Below are 17120 nucleotides of genomic sequence, written 5' to 3' on the forward strand. Positions count from 1 at the left end.
AAGGCGGAAGGAAGAATGAAAAGACTTCAGGGGCCCCATCACGGGAGGCGCAGTGAGGGATGGGCTGGAGGGAGGAGGGAGGAGGGAGGAGAATGGGAGGTTGCGGGCCGGTAGGGCTCTGGGGCCGGCGGTGTGCGCAGGTGGAGCTGGCTGAGTTGTTGGGCTTTTCCTGCCACCTAGTGGCTCCTCTGGGCTAGGCCACCAGCCAGCTGTCCCCTCGGGTCTGGGTGGCGGTGGGGCGAGGCTGGGCTAAAATATTCCTGAACATGGTATCTGCAGTCTTCTTGTGCTGCCCCCATTTAATGCCCTGTCCCCTTGGGGACCCTGGCCCGTGACACATCCTCCGCATGGCCCTGGCATGTGGGACATGCCCCCTTTCTCCAGGTGGAGGAGGGGGAAGCCTTTGTTCTCTTGGCTCCCAGGCAGAGTGGGGAACTGAGGCAGATGCACTGATGGGGGGGGGGGCACCTTCCCACCCCACCCCCACCTCTGCTGGCTTGACGGCTGCTAATGGTACACTTGCCCCAGGGGCATGCCGGGGTCTCCTGGGGGCCCAGACCTGGAGCAGTGTCTGCCTTGGGTTTTTATTTAATTCTATAAATATATACTACTTTGTGCAAGCCCTTGGTGAGGTTCTCCTGAGCCTTCCCATCCCACCTTCTCTGGACGATTTTGCCTTTTGTCTCCAGGATGAGAGGAAGGGGACACAGAGGCCTGCAGCCCCAGGCCTGCTGGTGAAGGGCCCAATGGGGACTTCGGAGTCAACTTGATGTCTGGGTCTCTCATCATCTCCCGCCCCTTGTGGAATGATGTCCTAGTTGCATCATGTCTGCCTCCTGCTTCGAAGGCAGCTGTGACTCTTTGGGGAGGGGTCTGACCCAGGGTGAGGGGCTTCAGGAGGTGGCCAGGAGCCACAGGAAGAAGTCACATGTTGGGCTGGGACTCCAGGGTCCGGCATCCACAGGCCCCTTGCATCTGCCCTGCTGCCCCTGCCCTCCCCACCCCCAGTGCCCACTTCTCCCTCTCAGGGCTTTGCAGCCTCAGCTGCACCAGGCCAGGATTGCATCATTCTTGGCTTTGTTTGCAGAGCAGCAGGTGGAGGAGTGAGGCCCGCTGCCCACCGCCCCCCTTCCCTCTCAGCTCCTTCTACTCCCTCCTGGGTCCTCCTCCTCCTCCCTCTCCTCTCAGGCCCACGGCACCACCGGGGGAGTTGTCTTCCTTACCTGGTGGCTCTCAGCTCCCTTTCCACTCCTCCTGCTCCCCAGGGAGGCCCGGAGGCTACAGAGGCAAAGAGAAGGAGGCTGGGGGGCGGGGGATCAGCACCAGGCTGGAAACTGCCCTTCTTTTCTGTTCCCCGACCCAGCTAAGGGCCGGTGCCACCCTCAGAAGGAGCACCTGGCTGTAGCCAGGGTCTGGCCTCCCAGATTGGGCACAAGGTCGGAAATTTTCACCTGCTGAACTAAAGCTAATAATAACCAGTATAAGATGAATTCATTCAGCTCTTTGTAGAAGGTACTTATCTTTTTTTTTTTTTTTTAATTTTTGGCTGTGTTGCGTCTTCGTTTCTGTGCGAGGGCTTTCTCTAGTTGCGGCAAGCGGGGGCCACTCTTCATCGCGGTGCGCGTGCCTCTCACTGTCGTGGCCTCTCTTGTTGCGGAGCACAGGCTCCAGACGCGCAGGCTCAGTAGTTGTGGCTCATGGGCCTAGTTGCTCCACGGCATGTGGGATCCTCCCAGACCAGGGCTCGAACCCATGTCCCCTGCATTGACAGGCAGATTCCCAACCACTGCTCCACCAGGGAAGCCCGGTACTTAACTTTTATTTATCATTTATGGGGCCTTCATTGCACCAAGCATTTTATACTCGCATCTCATTTAATCTTTCATCAACCTTGTGAGGTGGTGCTATTATCATTCCTGGTTTACCAGTGAGGAAGCTAGAGCTCAGAGAGGTGAGAATACCTGCCCAAGACCATAAACAGCAGACCCCGGGCTTTGATCTCGGTCTGCCTCCCTCCACCGTTACTTGAAACTTCTCAATGAGATGGAAAGTACAATGCTGACCAGACTTGGACATTTTCTTTACCCCCTAAAAGGGGACTTTTGCCCAAGACGCTCATCAAGAGATAAGACTTTCCTCTTTTTAATCTTATGAAGGAGATGAAATAAGACACCTGTCCAACAACCTGAGCTGGGCCCTGCCCCCACCCCTACTGCTGCTCCTCTGAGGTACTGCTGTTGTCGAAGGTTCTGACCCATGCACAGTAGCTACAGGAATCAGAGTAGGAGCTTGTCGGAGATCCAGCCTGCCAGGGAAGAGGGAGGCCTGGGGTGGTTGCACATGTGGACCCTGCAGGCTGGGGCAGAGACGGTGGGCAGTACCATCACTTCCGTTCACTGGGATTCTCTGCTTGTGGAGCTTCCTGTAGTGCTCAGGGTGCGTTGATAAAATAGCTTCAGGGTCTAGCAATCTAGCCACCATGACTTTGGCTAGTAGGAGTTTACTCTTCAGGGCCAGATCAGCATCTTTGGGGACAGACAGTTCTCAACCTTGCAAAGCCCAAGCCCAGACCTTAGGCCTGGCCAAGCAACAGCTGTTTCAGAGGCCAGCATGGGTGGCTGCTGCTGGGCCACCTCCTCCTCCTTGTTTTCACTTTCAGTGGCTGCTTCAGCCCTGAAAGAGAGCCAGAGGGAAACCAAGTGGGAAGAATCGGGCCTGCCTTCCACAGCCCAAGGTCCAGCTCCACCACGGCCTGGGAGAGGCCAGGTCAGGGTTGGGGGCATGTGCTTCCTGGCTAGCACTCTTCTCTGTCTCCTATCTCTTTAGCCCAGGACAGACTCTGTCTGAAGGGACAAAGGGCCCCATTGACCCCATAGCCTTGTGACCCTACCCAAGTCTGTCCCTCCCTTCCCCTGGCAGCCAGCAGGGCACTCACTCTGGTAGCAGACAGGGCCACGAGGCCGCTGAGAGGGCATGGCAGGGAAGCCAAGAGAGGCTGCAGCCAGCTGGGCGGGGAAGACTGGGAGTGCGTGGGTAGTGCCCCCCAGATCCCTGCGAGGAGGGGCGGCTGGGGATGAAGGGCCTCCGGGACTCCTGGCTGCAGTCCCAGGAGCAAAGCAGCAAATACTCTGCAGGGCCAAAGCATGGGAGGGCTGGGGGAGTCCAACCTCAGCCCCAAACGGGGCTGCCCGGGGGGCTCAGGGCCTCCCCAGTCTGCATTCCTGAATTCCTCCCCCTAGCATGCCCCCTACACCCAGGCTATAAAGCCCCCTTTGTCTGGGCCCACTGAGGAGCTTAACTCTCCCCATCTCAGCTTCCAGCCCCCTGCTCCCTCACCCTCTGGTGCCTAACAAAGAGGCCAGGGCGCAGTGAGAAGTGTGAAATCCCCTTCATGCCGCCTGGGCACTGGCCCAGGGGTGTTGGGCAGCCAGCGCCTGCGCACCGATGCCCCAACCCCACTGCCCGCCTCAGGGCAGGTTAATTCCCACCCCTGTCCACTCCGGGACTCCATACTCCTGCCCTGGGCAGCATGCCCTCCTCTCACATGCCTGCTCATGTGATAGCCCCCTCGGTGTGGCCCTGTCCTGACGTGGGCAGGACAGAGGGGCAGTGGGTAGTCAGGAGCCACCCCTGATGGGGGAGAGGGGTCTCAGTGGGGGAGGCAGTCTTTCTGCCACCTGCTTGGCTTTCACCAGAGTTGGTGGCTCCACTGCCCACAAGTCAGGTCCCCAGCTGGTATCTGGAGATCCAGATGACCCTTCTCTGGCAGTGGACAAACAGTTCAGTTCCTCCTCCTGCTTGGCACATGCCTGGGGCATGGTACACGGTGGGCGACAGGAATCTCCATTCCTGCTCCCCACACCCACCCAAGGGCCTCAGAACACACTTGAAGAGAGGCTGAATCCTGGCAACAGGGAGTGGCCCTCCACACCAGCTCCTGTCCTCATGGGGTCACATGGCTCTGAACCCCGCTCACCAGGGCAGGGTCTCCCTATGGTCCAGGTGCTGTGGGTATCTCTGCCCTGCTCTCAGGCAATCACAGTGGTCTGGGCCATGGGGTCAACTCTGTCACCAAGCTGCTGTGTGACCTTGGGCAAGCCCCTCTGTGGCCCTGTAAAATGCGGGGTGGGGCGCTTCCGACTCTGATAACCTCAGAAATGAAGGGGCTGCCCTTGGAGGGGATCTTCTCTGGACTAACAGTGCCCCCAGGACAGGCAGAACAGTGGGTGTTGGCAGGGATGCGCCCCTGGATGTGTGAGCAGTGTGTATGCATTGTGTGTCTGTGTGTGTGAGCGCTGTGCCTCTACCCGCGGGTGGGGTGGGGCGGGAGGGGCGGGGCGGGGGCGGGGTCTGCGGGCGGGGCCGGAGCGGGGCGGGCCGGGTGGGGGGTCTGGGCTGCCTACACCAGGCGCTCCTTGCGCGCGGCGGTGGCCGGGTGCTGCACCGACTGGGCGCATGGAGGGGCCACCGCCCACTGCGCCCCTCCGGGCTGACGCGGCGAGGACTGCGTAGCGGGCGGCAGCATGGAGCAGGTCAGCGGGCGCGGGTGCGTGTCGGGGAGGGGAGGGCGGGGGGCGTGAGGACTGGATGAGGGTGGGTGCGCCGAGAGGGAGGGGGGCCCGCCACCTTGGGGGGGTTGGGGCTCTGGAGCTCCGGGCGGAGCTCAGGGGAAGGGATACGGCTGGTGTGACACAGAGCTGGTGAGCGCGCGCGCGCGCGCGCACACACACACACACACACACACACACACACACACACGAGTACTCCCCCACCACTGACAAATAGGGAGGCGCTCACCGAGGGCTCACACGCTGCCTCGCTCCCCATCCCCGCTCCAGAAGGAGAGCATTTAGAAGCCCCCCTCCCCACTCGGTAAGGTCCCGGCTCCATCCAGGATCGTAGCAGGCTCTGCATAATGAAGCAGTGACAGAAGGTGGTGGTAAAACTACCGCTGACCCTCCCGACCGCCCCCACCCTGTGGGACCTCAAGATACAACCGTCCCCCTCCCCCCTATACATCAAGGGGCTTCTCCCAGCCAGGGTCCCCCTCCATTCCCAGTTACAGCAGGTGCAGCAACTGCTGCCACCATTTCATGGCAGTGAAAAGATGGGGTGGGCTGGGCAGCTTCTTCACATGCCCCCCAGATAGAGACCTGCAGCCCCAGCCAGGCTCTGGGAGGGCTGTCTTTCACACAGTATCCATCAGAGGAGGTCAGGGTGATGGCCCCCTCAGGTCAGAGCACCTCACTCCCTCCACAGAGCTTAGAAAATCCTGGACAAGAGGGGCTGTTCCCCTTAAGTGAGCGGGGGGGCCCTCTATCCTGACTTGCAGCCCCCTGTTCTAAGATGGACAGAATCCTGATGTGGGCTGAAGGGAGGGCTGCCTTGCTCCCTTCCTAATCCTGACTCGGTGAGAGGTCTTGGGGTGGGATCTGGAGTGGAAGGGTTTTCTGTTCCTGGGTGTGCCTTTAAGTGTCCACACTCCCAGGCTCTGCTTAAAGTGGTGGCCTGGGGCCCTGGGCTCTGAGACACCCTCCCCTCTGTGGCAGAGGGGTTCTTGTGTTCCCTGTGATGGTGGTGAGGAGGGGTGTGGGGAGGGGTAGAGGGTGTGGAGTCAGGGGATGGGATGATCTTAAGTTGTGGGGGTTGAAGAGGGGCTCTGAGGAGTCATGAAGCACTCTGGGCATCTTCCCTGGGCTGGGCGTGATGTTTGGGGAGGGCTGTGGGCTGGTCTAGTCTCCAGGCCTGCTGGGCATCTTGGCTGTTAATTTAAATGGCCAGTGGCAGCTCCCTGGAGCACCAGGCCTGGCAGCCTGGAAAGGGGACTCCATTCGTCATTCTCTGCTATTGTCATTACTGACTCAACTCCACTCTGAGCACAGAAAGGCAGGGGTTGGGGGCACAGGACTAAAAGCCACTGAATTGTTCACGTTAAAATAGTCAAATTTATGTTATGTGAATTTCACCTCCATTTTTTAAAAAAAGGAGGGGCAGGGCTAGGGGACACCATTACTTTCTGCCTAGAGGACCCTGAACGCATCTCACTGGGCCTGCAGCACGGCCTGAGTTGCTCCTCCATCAGCCTTTCATACTTCTTCTGGGGGTCAGGTGCTGCCCCTTTCCCAGAGGCAGAGCCTGGCTCCCCTGTGCCCTGGCATCGTGGAAGGGAGGACAGACCATGGAGGAGAGTAAGGACATTGGGCTCTTGCCGTGGCCTCATCAAAGGGACACTGGGAGCCCTTGGACATCTGTCCTCTCTGGGCTGCTGTGAAATCCCTGCCAGCTGTGCTGAGCCGTGGCTTTCCAGTCCTTTCTGGGTGTCCTAAGACACCTCTGCTGCGAAGCACAGCAGCCAGCTTGTCCCCTGGACTGTGAGACACCCCACAACCCACAAGGGGACTTTGATGATCAGCACAACCTTGGAGGTGCCCGCGCTGATGTCAGCGCCTTAAGGCAGCTGCAGCTCTGCCAGCCCCGCGGGTGTCGCCAGCTTTCTGGATATGCCGGAAGCATGGTGTGTATGGGGTGCTTCTGAAATCAGAGCTTCTTTCACCACACCAGGGGAAGCTCCTATTTTAAGTTTCCCTTGTGCCCAACCCTCTTGTAAAGCAAAGAATCCTTTTATAGTGCAAGGACCGCCCTGCTGTGTCTGTTTGGTATGTGTGGATTTTGGCATGTAGGGTTTCCTTAAAGGGGAGCACGCCTGGAATCTCTCACAGGGGCTGGAATTGCTGGGCGGGGTGGGTGCCAAGACTAAAGGGCTTGCCCCCCTGTGGTCAGTGCCCTGCCCCTCTTTTCTCTCCATTTAACTCCCCTCACTCCCTCCCATGGTTGGCTCAGGGCCAGACAGAGGAGCGGGGTGGGGGGGGGGAGAGGGGGGGAGCAGCTGCTGGGGATTTCCAGAGCTTCCAGGGGGCGGTGGGAGCCACCCCTGCCCTCCTCCTTTCGCCCCTCCCCTCTGTTCCTCCCCTCCCTCCTTCTCTGCTCTGCTTCTAGGTTCCCCTCCTCTCTCCTCCTCTCCCCACCCCCACCCTCCCAGAAGGGCAGGGAGACAGGGAGGAGAGTGGAGCTGCCCCGCCTCCGTGCAGGGGTTTGCAGGGGCAGGTAGAGCGAGGCAGGGTCTGAGGGCCTGTGGCAGAAGCAGGGCTGCAGGCCAGTTGCTGGCAGAATTTAAAAGCCCTCCCAAAGAATCATGAATTTAGCATCCTGGAGCTGGAAGGGAGTACATGGCCTAGCTCCTCCCAGAGGGGTCGTGCTTCATAGAAAGAGTAAGGGCTTAGTGTCAGACTTCAGCAAAATTACTTAACCTCTCTGAGCCCGTTTCCTCATTTATGTAATGAGGCTAATAATACCTACCTTACAGTGATGTCATGGGGAGCAATGTTTGTATAGAGCTCGGCACATAGTAGGTGCTCAACACATTTTAATTCCTTTCCCTTCCATCCTGGTGTTTTCAAGCTCCTGCTAGGTGATGTCACGGTCGTCATAAGTCGTCTCTTAGTCTTGCACACACGCTCATATACACACAGTCCTCACCACCAGCTCTTCAACTGCCCGGTGTCACATAGTGGAGAGCCCTCGGGGCTGAGACCCCAGCCCCAAACCTCTTCCTCTTCCCCAACCGTGACGTACGTTCCCTAACATGATTCCCCTGAGGGGCTGCCAGCTGAAAGCGGCAGGGGTGGGGCATCTTTCATCCACCCCCTGTCCTGCTACCAGGGTTTCGCGGGGTGTGGCTTGCTTGCCCTGCTGCCAGCCCAAGGAAGCTGCAGCCTCTCTCTCCACCCCAAGTCAGCTGTCCAAAGGTTGCTGGGCTGGGGCCCCAGCTGTTTGGCAGGTTGCCAAGGCCTCTCAGCCCTTGGGCCAGTGGGCTGTACGTCCCTCCTCGAGGTGTGTTCAGGTGGGATCCCTCTTATCCAGGATTCCTCAGGGACCTGGCAGCAGGGATGAGGGTAGAGACTGGCATGATCTCGAGTGGACCGTTGCCCCACCCTACACCATTCAAGGAGCTTGATGAGGTCTGAGGTCCCCTCTCTGTGATGCCTGGGGCTCTGCCAGACCTGGGCCCCACCCCTTCCCTAGCTCTCAGCCTTCAGGCCTCCTTTCTCTGCCACCTGCCTGTTAAGGGCCTTCAAGGTCTAGGTCAAACACTACCTCCCAAGGCCCCTGCCTTCTCCTCTCATTATGGAAGGCTCCCTTCTGCTTTGCTCGATGCTCTGCTTGTAGCACCATCATGGCACCATCCCAGCCATCCTTTGCTGTGCTTGTTGCCCTCCCTGGAATATGAGCTTTTTGAGGACAAGCACATCACCTGGTTCATTCCCCCCTACCCCACACAGCAGTTTGCATGTAGACAGCACTCAATAAATGTCTTTGGACTTGACTGAACTGGGCTACCACCTGCTTTGGAAATGAAAGTTTAGGTGGGCATGGGTTGCTTCGAGGGGACAAGCAGAGGATCTGGAGGCTGAAAGCCAAAGGAACAAGAACAAGTCAGGTCTCTCCTCAGCCCTTCCCTCTAGTCTTGCCCTCCTGCCCTTCTCCACCAGGGGGTGCTCTTTCCCCTTCAATGGAAGGGCAGGCAGCTATTACCAGGTTTATGGTCACCAGCCCTGTAACCCGCCTTCCACCCATTCCTTTGAATCCATTATCAAACGTGAGCCCTCAGTTGGAGACTGGCAGAGGAGGCCTATTGTTTTCATCTACAGAGAGTGAAACTGAGGTTCAGAGAATATACTTTTCCTCAAAGACATTCAGCTACTAGGTGGGCAGCATGGGAACCTGAACCCTGGTCTTTGGACTCTTGGTTCAGGGCTCCTTGATGACACTGTACAACCCCTTGCTGGCTCCTGGCCCAGGCCTGATCCTGACCCTGGACTGCTCTGGTCTGGGGACTCCCTGACCTCCTCCCATGCTCCTCTCCTAACCCTACCTGGCTCTGGGGAAGGCGGGTTCTTCCTCTGGCACGACTCTGCGTTCTTTTTCCTCTACTCCACTCATCACCCCCTCAGGCTCTCTCCCTTGGCTTCTCCTCCACAACCAAAAAGCCTGCTCAAGTGTCCGCCACCCAAATGGAGTCATGCCTCACCTCGACTCACCTGTGCTGTCCGGCTGTCCCTTCCCGATAACTGTCTCAGCGGCCCAATTCCATTTCACCACCCTCCCTTTTTCACCACCCCCCCCTTTTTTTTTTTAATTTCTTCACCCTTGATGCTTTTCCTCACCGCACAGTCTGGCCTCCACCCCACCCGTCCCCTGCCTGACACAGTGCCGCTTCCTCTGGCTCTCTCTCCTCAGTCCTCCTTGCTGCCTCTTCCTTCCTCACCTGCCCCGAAAGGTGAGTGCCCTTGGGTCCCAATCTACATCTGGTCTCCGCTCTGCGCTGTCCCTGGAGAATCTGAACCACACTCCTGACCCACCGATGACTTCCAAAGCCATGTATGTTTCTAGCTCAGGCCTCTCTTCAGGGAGATGGACCCAGGGTTCGAGCTGCCAATCACTACTCCACCAGCAACACAGCCTGCAGGTTAAGTGTGTGGACTCTGGAACCCAAAGGTGTGGGTTCAAATCCTGCATGGCCTTGGCTAAGATACTCAAGCCCTCTGGGCCTCAGTGTCCTTATCCGTAAATGAGGATTATAATATCTGTTTCACAGCTCCTTTGTAAGGCTAATTTGGAATAATGTATACAAAGGATTACTTAGCCCAGTGCCTGGCATGTCCCTTCTCCCTGAGAACACTCCAGACAACTCATCTACCTAATATTCTGAGCGAGAAACCTTGGAGTTGTTCTAGACTCTTCCATTTCCTTCCCGCAACTCCCATTTGGTCAACAAGATCCGGGGGCCTCTGATGATTGGTGCCCCCTGCCCAGGTGCAGGGCCCCCCAACCTGGCCGCCCACCCCTGGCTCCTTGCTGCCCTCCGTTCTCTTCCACGTCTCGCCACAGTGGCCATGGCACATCTCCGCTTAAATCCCTGCCCTAAGCCAGGCTAGAATCTAAGTGCCTCAGGCACAGTCACTCCACAGTAACATCCCCACCCGCATTTCCTTCCTCATCCCTCCATGCTTCCTGCCCACGAACCTTCCGCCTGGCTCCAGCCACACTGCTAGAGTCTGCTCTCTCCTGCCTCCCTGCCTTTGTCCGTGATAGTCTTTCTCCCCCCATTGCCCACCGCACCCCGTCCCATCCATGACGCCCTCAAAAGATCACGGCCACCTGCTTCTGGAAGACTTCCTCTGCTTCTCCAGCCTCCCATGGCTCCTTTTCTGGGATCTCACAGTAGAGTCAGGATTGGTAAGACCAGGACCCCTCAAGGGAAGGAGCTAAGCCTTATCTCCTATCCCCAGGGGCAACCTCCACTCTCCCACCCATGGTATATCAGGACTCCCAATAAACATTTGTGAATGAAGGGAGGTGATTGGGCTGGGAGAGGAATTTAGAAAGAGGGGGAGTATAAAGAGGGTCCTCAGTGAGGGACACCCTCCATCCCATGTTGGGCTTCACTGCCCTAATCCCCAGAGAAAGAGTGTGCCAGGAATAGAGTGGATTTGGGGGGCGTGGATGGTGGGATGCAGGGAATGAGACACAGTCGTCAAAGGGGATGGGGAGCCAGGACGGAAAGGAAGAATGAAAGAGGTGCTGGAGAAGGTGGATGGGGGAGGGCTGGGACAGGATGGGGGTGCAGGTCAAGGTGCAGGAAGAGGTGGGAAGGGCAGCAGGGTGGGGGAAGAGCGCACTTTCTGGGAAGTGGGAGAGGGTGGGGGAGGTGAGTGCAGTGCATTGTGGAGGGAGGAATTGCCTGCCGGCCAGTGTGAGCTCATTTCCTCTCACCGCCTCCTGCAGTGTCTGAGGGCATCAGGCTCTGGAAAAAGTGAGCCAGGGGCACCCCAGAGGCCACCACCCTCCTCCCCTTCCCCACAGCCTCAGTCCAGTCTGGATCTCAGATGCCACCACTCCCCCCTTACACATTTGTTTTGAGAGGAAAGGACCCCTGAACCAGGGTGGCAGCAAGCCTTGGACTGTTGGAGTCACAGGGCAGAAAGAGGCAGACAGAGGGACCTGGTTTAAGATTAAGCAAGAAAATACAGGCAGTATGATGGATTACCGTTAGATAGCAGGAAGAACTTCTCAGAAGTGGGGCATAATTCTGGCTGCACATGACCTTGATGAAGAGAGGTGGGGAACGAAGGAGTCCTTAACTGCTCTTCCATTATTACAAAAGCATCCCTTTCCATTGACTTCCAGGGAATTTAAAATAAATTAAATAAAACATAAGATTTAAAAACAAGTCAACGTCTCCTTCCTCAGGTTTACAGGAGTAAGGATGTTCTAGTAGGTGTCTGGGCCATACTGCCCCCTGCAGGGCCTGACTCCCTGATCCTGAGGGGTCCAGGACTTGGGGCTGATCCACTCTCAGGAGTCGGGATGGTGGTGGTGGTGGAGCAAAGAGGTTTTATGAGGCTCACTGCCCCAGAGTGGGTGGGCCATTTCAGCAGGCAGAGTCGGCCTTCCCACTTTCATTGCCTGCCTTGCCCAAATCATATTCCTATTTATCTATGGTCTCTGCCTTCCTTTCTTCACAATCTGGGTGAAGGAATGCAGGAGCCCTTTAGAACTACAAAAAGGCAAGGGAAAGAGGTAAGCATAGGCTGTAAAAAATAGGAGGTAGGAAGGATGTTAGTTAGATAGCAGAAAGAACTTTCCAGCAGAAACTAAGGACTGAGAGACTGTCCCTTCCTGGATCATCAGGAGATGGGCTGCAGGGGTCCTGCTTGGGGGCAGGGAAATGAGAAATTGACTCAGGACCCCGACGGTTCTTTGGGCCCAGCTCAGAGTGAAGCTGGGAAGGGAGGCTGTGGGAGCTTGTGATTGGGAGGCCTGGAGGGTCTCTGCTCTTACTGTCACCCACTGTAGAGTGGGTCTGTGGGCTGTCTAGAGGCCTGAGCCACAGGCTAGCTGGGTGGGGGTCTGAAGGGCTGGGGCACCTGCCTCTCTCTTACAGCCTGCATGGGATCCTGGGCTGAGACTCTGCCTGGGAGGGGTGTCCTAGATTGAGGGGCATGAAGCCCCTGAAAGTTCCCCTGTTACCCTCGTCGCCCTCCCCCTCCCCCTTGGGTATAACCATCTCTGCCCTTGTCTCAGCTTCCGTGAGTCTCTGGATGGAAGGCTCCCTAAGCCTTTTTTCTGTCTCTCCCTCTCTTCCAACCTGTGTCTCTTCATCTTTGTCTTTGATTTTCTCTGCCTCTCTCTACTCTGTCTCTGTCGTGTCCCTGCCTCTCTCATGCTTTCTGGCTCTCTCCGTCTCTGTTTCTGACTATCTCTGTCTGGCTGTGTTTCTCTCTGCTTTCCTTTCCCTTCCTTCCTTCCTCCCTCCCTCCCTCTCTCGGTGCTAGTTCTGTGTTCTGTGCCGTTGTCCTCTTTCCTCGGCCGGCCCGGATCACCGTCTATCTGGGCTGGTCCCCTGGAGGCCGGCCCAAACCCTCTCTAGGACCATCTCTCTTCCGCTGGCTGTGTTCTGCCCCCTAGCTCCGCTGCCTGCGCCAACCCCTGCCTCAGCCCTCTGTACCAGTCTGCTACCCTAACAAGAGGCTGAGGGTGCGCCCCTTTAGGAGCGCAGGAGGAGGAGCGAAGAGACGCTCCACCCCTCCGCGTTCGGCCCCGCCCCTCCGGCCCCGCCCCTCCCTGGTCCCTGCCCGCGCCCCCAGCAGTGCCCTGGCAGCAGAGCCGCAGCTGCCGCCCGATGAATGGAGTCGCCTTCTGCCTGGTCGGGATCCCGCCCCGCCCGGAGCCCCGGCCCCCCAAGGTGAGGGTGCTGAGCCAGGGGAGGGGGCGGATCCAGGCGCTAACGGGAAGCTGGCAGCTGGGGCCGGGGTCGCTGCGCCCCCGCTCGGCGGGCACAGCCTGGGGCGCACGGCGCGGGCACCACGGGCATGGCTGCAGGGAACATCGGCTGGTGGCCGGGGAGGGGGCCGGAGCGCGAGCTGCCCTGGGCAGGGGGCGGGAAGGAAGAAGGCAGGCAGGGGGCCGGGGCTAGCACGGGGCTGCCAGGGCCGGGGGCACCGACCCGGGCGGCGATGCCAGGCCCCCAGCGGCCGGGCAGCGGGGGCGGGAGGCCCGCGCCTTTTGTCCGGGTTTTCCAGGCGGGGCGCCTGCCGCCGTTTCCTCTGCCCGAGTTTTCGTTTTCCGTTGGCGAGGCCCCGGCACAGCTGGAGGGAGAGGGAGTGGGGGAGGGGTTCCTGGAGCGGGATGTCCTTGGCCACTGTGGCCGGACACCCCCTCCCTGCGCCACACTCCCCGCGCTGCCGGGCCGGACCGCCCGACGAGCTGCCCGGCGCGGGTCCACCGCCCCCCAGGGGAAGAGAAACAGGCCGGGGACCCTTGGTCTTGCAGGCGCGGCTGCCCTCCCCTCTGCCCTCTCGGGCTGGCTGTGGGTGGGTCTCGGCACGGGGTGCCAGGGGCATTACTCAGCGCTGGGCTGCTTTGCTTAGGTTCTTTCATTTGCCGGCTGCTGAGGCTGGGGAGGGCCAGCAGGGGCCTCGGGGCCCCACTGGGGCCAGCACCCTACCTCTGAGCCTGACTGCCCCGTTCCGCTGGAGCACCCCAACATGCACTCCACCCCTTTCCAAGTCGAAGGGTTGAACGCTGTCAGGCCAGTCATTTTCTGAGCTTGAAAAAGAAGTTTCCTGGGGGTCCAGGTTGGGATCAAGACCTGGGCTGAGGAGGTCTCTTCCTCTTTTGACGGGGCTGGAGGATTTAGGGCCATTCCTCCCCAACCATCCCCTCAGTGTTGGAGCTGGAGTCTGGTGCTTTGCAAACTCTGAGACTGGTGTGTATCTCAGTAGCTGGATGTAGGCACAGTTCTCCCTTGGTCTGCATCTCTATCCCCTGACTCCCCCTCCACCTTTCAGCCAAAGTGTTTCCTAACTAGAAACTTGAATTTCAGGGTGGACTGGGGATGGAAGTGAAGGTCAGTATCGTCAAGTTCCTTGGATTCCCACCCCCCACCCTCCAACACACACACACCAACACCTACTTCATCTCCACCCCCCCTACTATCTCCACCCCCAGCCCCAGCCTGTGGCCTAGCTGTGGGAGTGCAGGGAAGGTGTTTGATCCCCTGGGGTTCTTCCCCTCTGCCAGGGCAACAGCCCCATTCCCCAGAACGGCTGCTCTCACTGAGATGTGCTCACTGGCCTGCGATTTGAATCTCAATTACATAACCAGTCGTTTCGCCTCCAAACACAGCCCAGAGGCTCCCAGCCCCAGCCTCTTCTTCCACTTGCTCACAAGGTGGTTGGGTCCACCGTAGGTTTCTGGGAGCTCCAAGTTCCTGCATCTGAAGCCCCTCCTTCCCCTTGGGAATGATGAGAGCAGTAAATCCTTCAATGCTGGATTTGAGGACCTCAAAAGCCCTGGGAGCAGGCAGGGTGTGTATTAGGGTCTGAGACTACACAGCGACAGTGCCAGGTCTAGAACCCGGGTCTTCTGATGGGAGTCACAGCACAAGATGAAGCTCTAGGGAGGGGAGCATTATTAGGAAGGTGCCTTTGGGACACCATGGGGAATGGGGCAGGCTTTTGAGGATCTCAGCTCAAACAGAGAGGGACTGGATGCTGGGAATAGGCCTTGTGTTTGGGCAGCCTGGATGGGGACCTCTGTGCCCCCACATCAGGCCAACCCTGAGCTCAGGGGCAAGGGGAGCAGGAGGCCAGTCTGGCCCCCAGGGGTGCAGCAGTTTTGGCATGGAGTGGGGGATGAGGAAGGGTGCTGGTTACAGAACAGGGCAGTGCAGTAGTGGGCAGAGGCATTTATTGCTTCATCCTTTATCTCAGGGATACTTAAGAAGGACTTCATGATGTATCAGATTAAAAGAGAGTCTACAAAGGAGAATGGAATAAGTTACCGAATGAGGGATTGCAATTAACCATTTGGAAGAACTTCTAGGGAGAGGTGTACGAGCTGCAGCCTCCCAGGTGAACCTGGAGCATCACGCAGGGAAGTTTCCTCCAGTATAGCGGGTTAGGTAGATTCCTGCAATGTTGGATTCCAGTGTAAAAATCTGGAGAGATTCACGGGAGATGCAAATATACTCAAATGAGCATATGTATTAGTGCCTGAAAAAAATGTGTTTTAAGGATGGAGAATTGCTCTAATAGTATAGCTGATAGCTAAGACATAGATAGCAATTACTCTAGGCCAGGATTTATATAAGTTACCTCATATAATCCTCACAAAACCACCATGACGTGGGTGCTGTTATTATCCTCATTTTTCAGTTGAGGACACTGAGGCACAGAGAGCCAATAGCTTGGCCAAAATCCCATCGCTAACAAGTGGCAGAGCCAGGGTAGGAAGCCAGCAGTCTGGCTCAAGTTCATGGTCTCACTCCACTACCCTGTTTTTCATGACCTGCCTTGTCTGCTGTCACTCCCTGAATCTGGGTCTGTCTTGGATACAAGCCAAGATCAAGGTCAACCTCTTGCTGGATTGGAGCTTGGTTGCTTTCAGCTGGGACACAGATGGGGACAAGAGGTCTCAGGGTGGCAAAGCCTCAGGTATCCATCCATGACTGTTGGGTGGGGAATCAGCTCATTTACTCCACCAACCCCCCATCCCGTCCTATGCTAGCCCACCGCACTTGGGCTGTGGCTTGGTTCATTGGTGTTTTCCTTCCAAAGGGGCATCAGCCCTGCTCTATTGGCTGCAGGGGTTCAAAGGTGAGATATTGGCTTGGTCAGGGATTTGGACAAAGCCTGGTTTTAATTATCCTGCTCTCTCTCCCTCCCCAGAGAGAGCCATGAATAGGGCCTGTGGGAGCTGGCTCTGCCTTTCCCCTAGTACCCTCCACCCCCTTCAAACAACCCGCCTTTAGATCCAGGCCTCCCTCTTTCATGTGAAATTGTGCCAGCTCGTCAGCAGGGCAGTGCCAGTCAGTACCAGGCAGGCGTCTCCTCTTCACTGCCTCAGTGGGACGACAGGCTGGGATGGCCTTGGGACTGGACTCTGGGGCGAGTTTAAAGCTCTATGGGGGTGGAGTGTATTCATCATCTATCAGAGTGGGTCAGGACCAGAGGGGTCATCTTGTCCAACAGTGGGGAACCTGAGGCCAGAGAGTGGCCAAGGTCAGATAGGCCGGGAGTGGTGGACATGAACCCAGGGGTTCTGACTCCTGGGCTCCCAGGCCATGCCTTTCCCCACACAGTTCTGTCCCGGGTGCCGCCCTCCAGTGCAGGGTTCTGAGACTAGGCCCCAGGAAGGGAAAAGGAGGGCAGGGAGGAGCAGGGACAAGTGGACAATGTGTCCCGTTCATCTCTGTGTCCCCAGTGGCCAGCACAGTGCCTGGCACAGAGCAGCCCTCCATAAATGTTTGTGAAGTGCAGGCCGGGAGCAGCCCCTCCCCTGGCCTCGTGGGTGCCCCGTGCCCAGCTCTGCCCCAGCATTGTGATGTTTGGTCTACACATCAGTCTCCCCTGCCGGACTGGGAAAATAATCATAGCAACTACTTCCACAGTGCTGACCACTGGGTACATTATTCCTATCCATTTGACAGATGAAGAAACTGGCACAAAGAATGATGTGGCTTCCTGAGGTCACGCAGCTAGTAAGTGGCAGAGCTAGGGCGTTGACTGTGATTATTTCGAGCAGCCCCAGAGGTGTCGTGTTTATCTTGGTACCACAGAGCCTGGTATGCAGCCAGTACTCCGAGAATGTTTGTTGACTGACTGACTCACTGACTCACTGACAGTGTATGGAAAAATCACAGAATCCTGTAATCCTTTGGAAGTAGCTGGGTTGGAGTCTTGGGAAAGTAGCCTCGAGGAGCATCGTTTTGTTGTTATCTATGCCAGGAGTGCCTGAGCCAAACCTAGAGAGGAAAGGAAAGCTCACCCTGGGGAATTCCCTGGCAGTCCAGTGGTTAGGACTCCGTGCCCTCACAGCAGGGGGCACGGGTTCCATCCCTGATGGGGGAATTAAGATCCTGCAAGCCCCGCCTGGTGTGGCCAAAAAAACCCCATGCCCTGTCAGTACTGCCCTCCAAGGCTTAACAACAGCCACTGGGGCCCCTCAGCTTTCTGACTTCTCTCTTGCTCCCACTCCCTCCCTTCCTCCTGCAGAGT

General features: G+C 57.7%; 1 protein-coding gene across 2 annotated transcripts in view; it reads left to right on the plus strand.

Moving 5' to 3' along the window:
* The first annotated feature begins 4422 nt into the window (after positions 1-4422).
* Positions 4423-17120, plus strand: part of ARHGAP23 (Rho GTPase activating protein 23) — an 82267-nt gene continuing 69569 nt past the window's right edge. Inside the window, exon 1 of one of the 2 annotated variants that reach the window (XM_036836687.1) lies at positions 4423-4532. In XM_036836687.1, coding sequence (XP_036692582.1) covers positions 4524-4532 — 9 coding nt within the window. In that variant the 5' untranslated portion in view covers positions 4423-4523. Of the gene's footprint in view, positions 4533-12740; positions 12806-17120 lie in introns of those variants that run through there. The other variant, XM_036836686.1, reaches the window with a different exon arrangement.

This window comes from Balaenoptera musculus, chromosome 20 (assembly GCF_009873245.2).
Source record: "Balaenoptera musculus isolate JJ_BM4_2016_0621 chromosome 20, mBalMus1.pri.v3, whole genome shotgun sequence".
NCBI classification, from domain to species: Eukaryota; Metazoa; Chordata; class Mammalia; order Artiodactyla; family Balaenopteridae; genus Balaenoptera; species Balaenoptera musculus.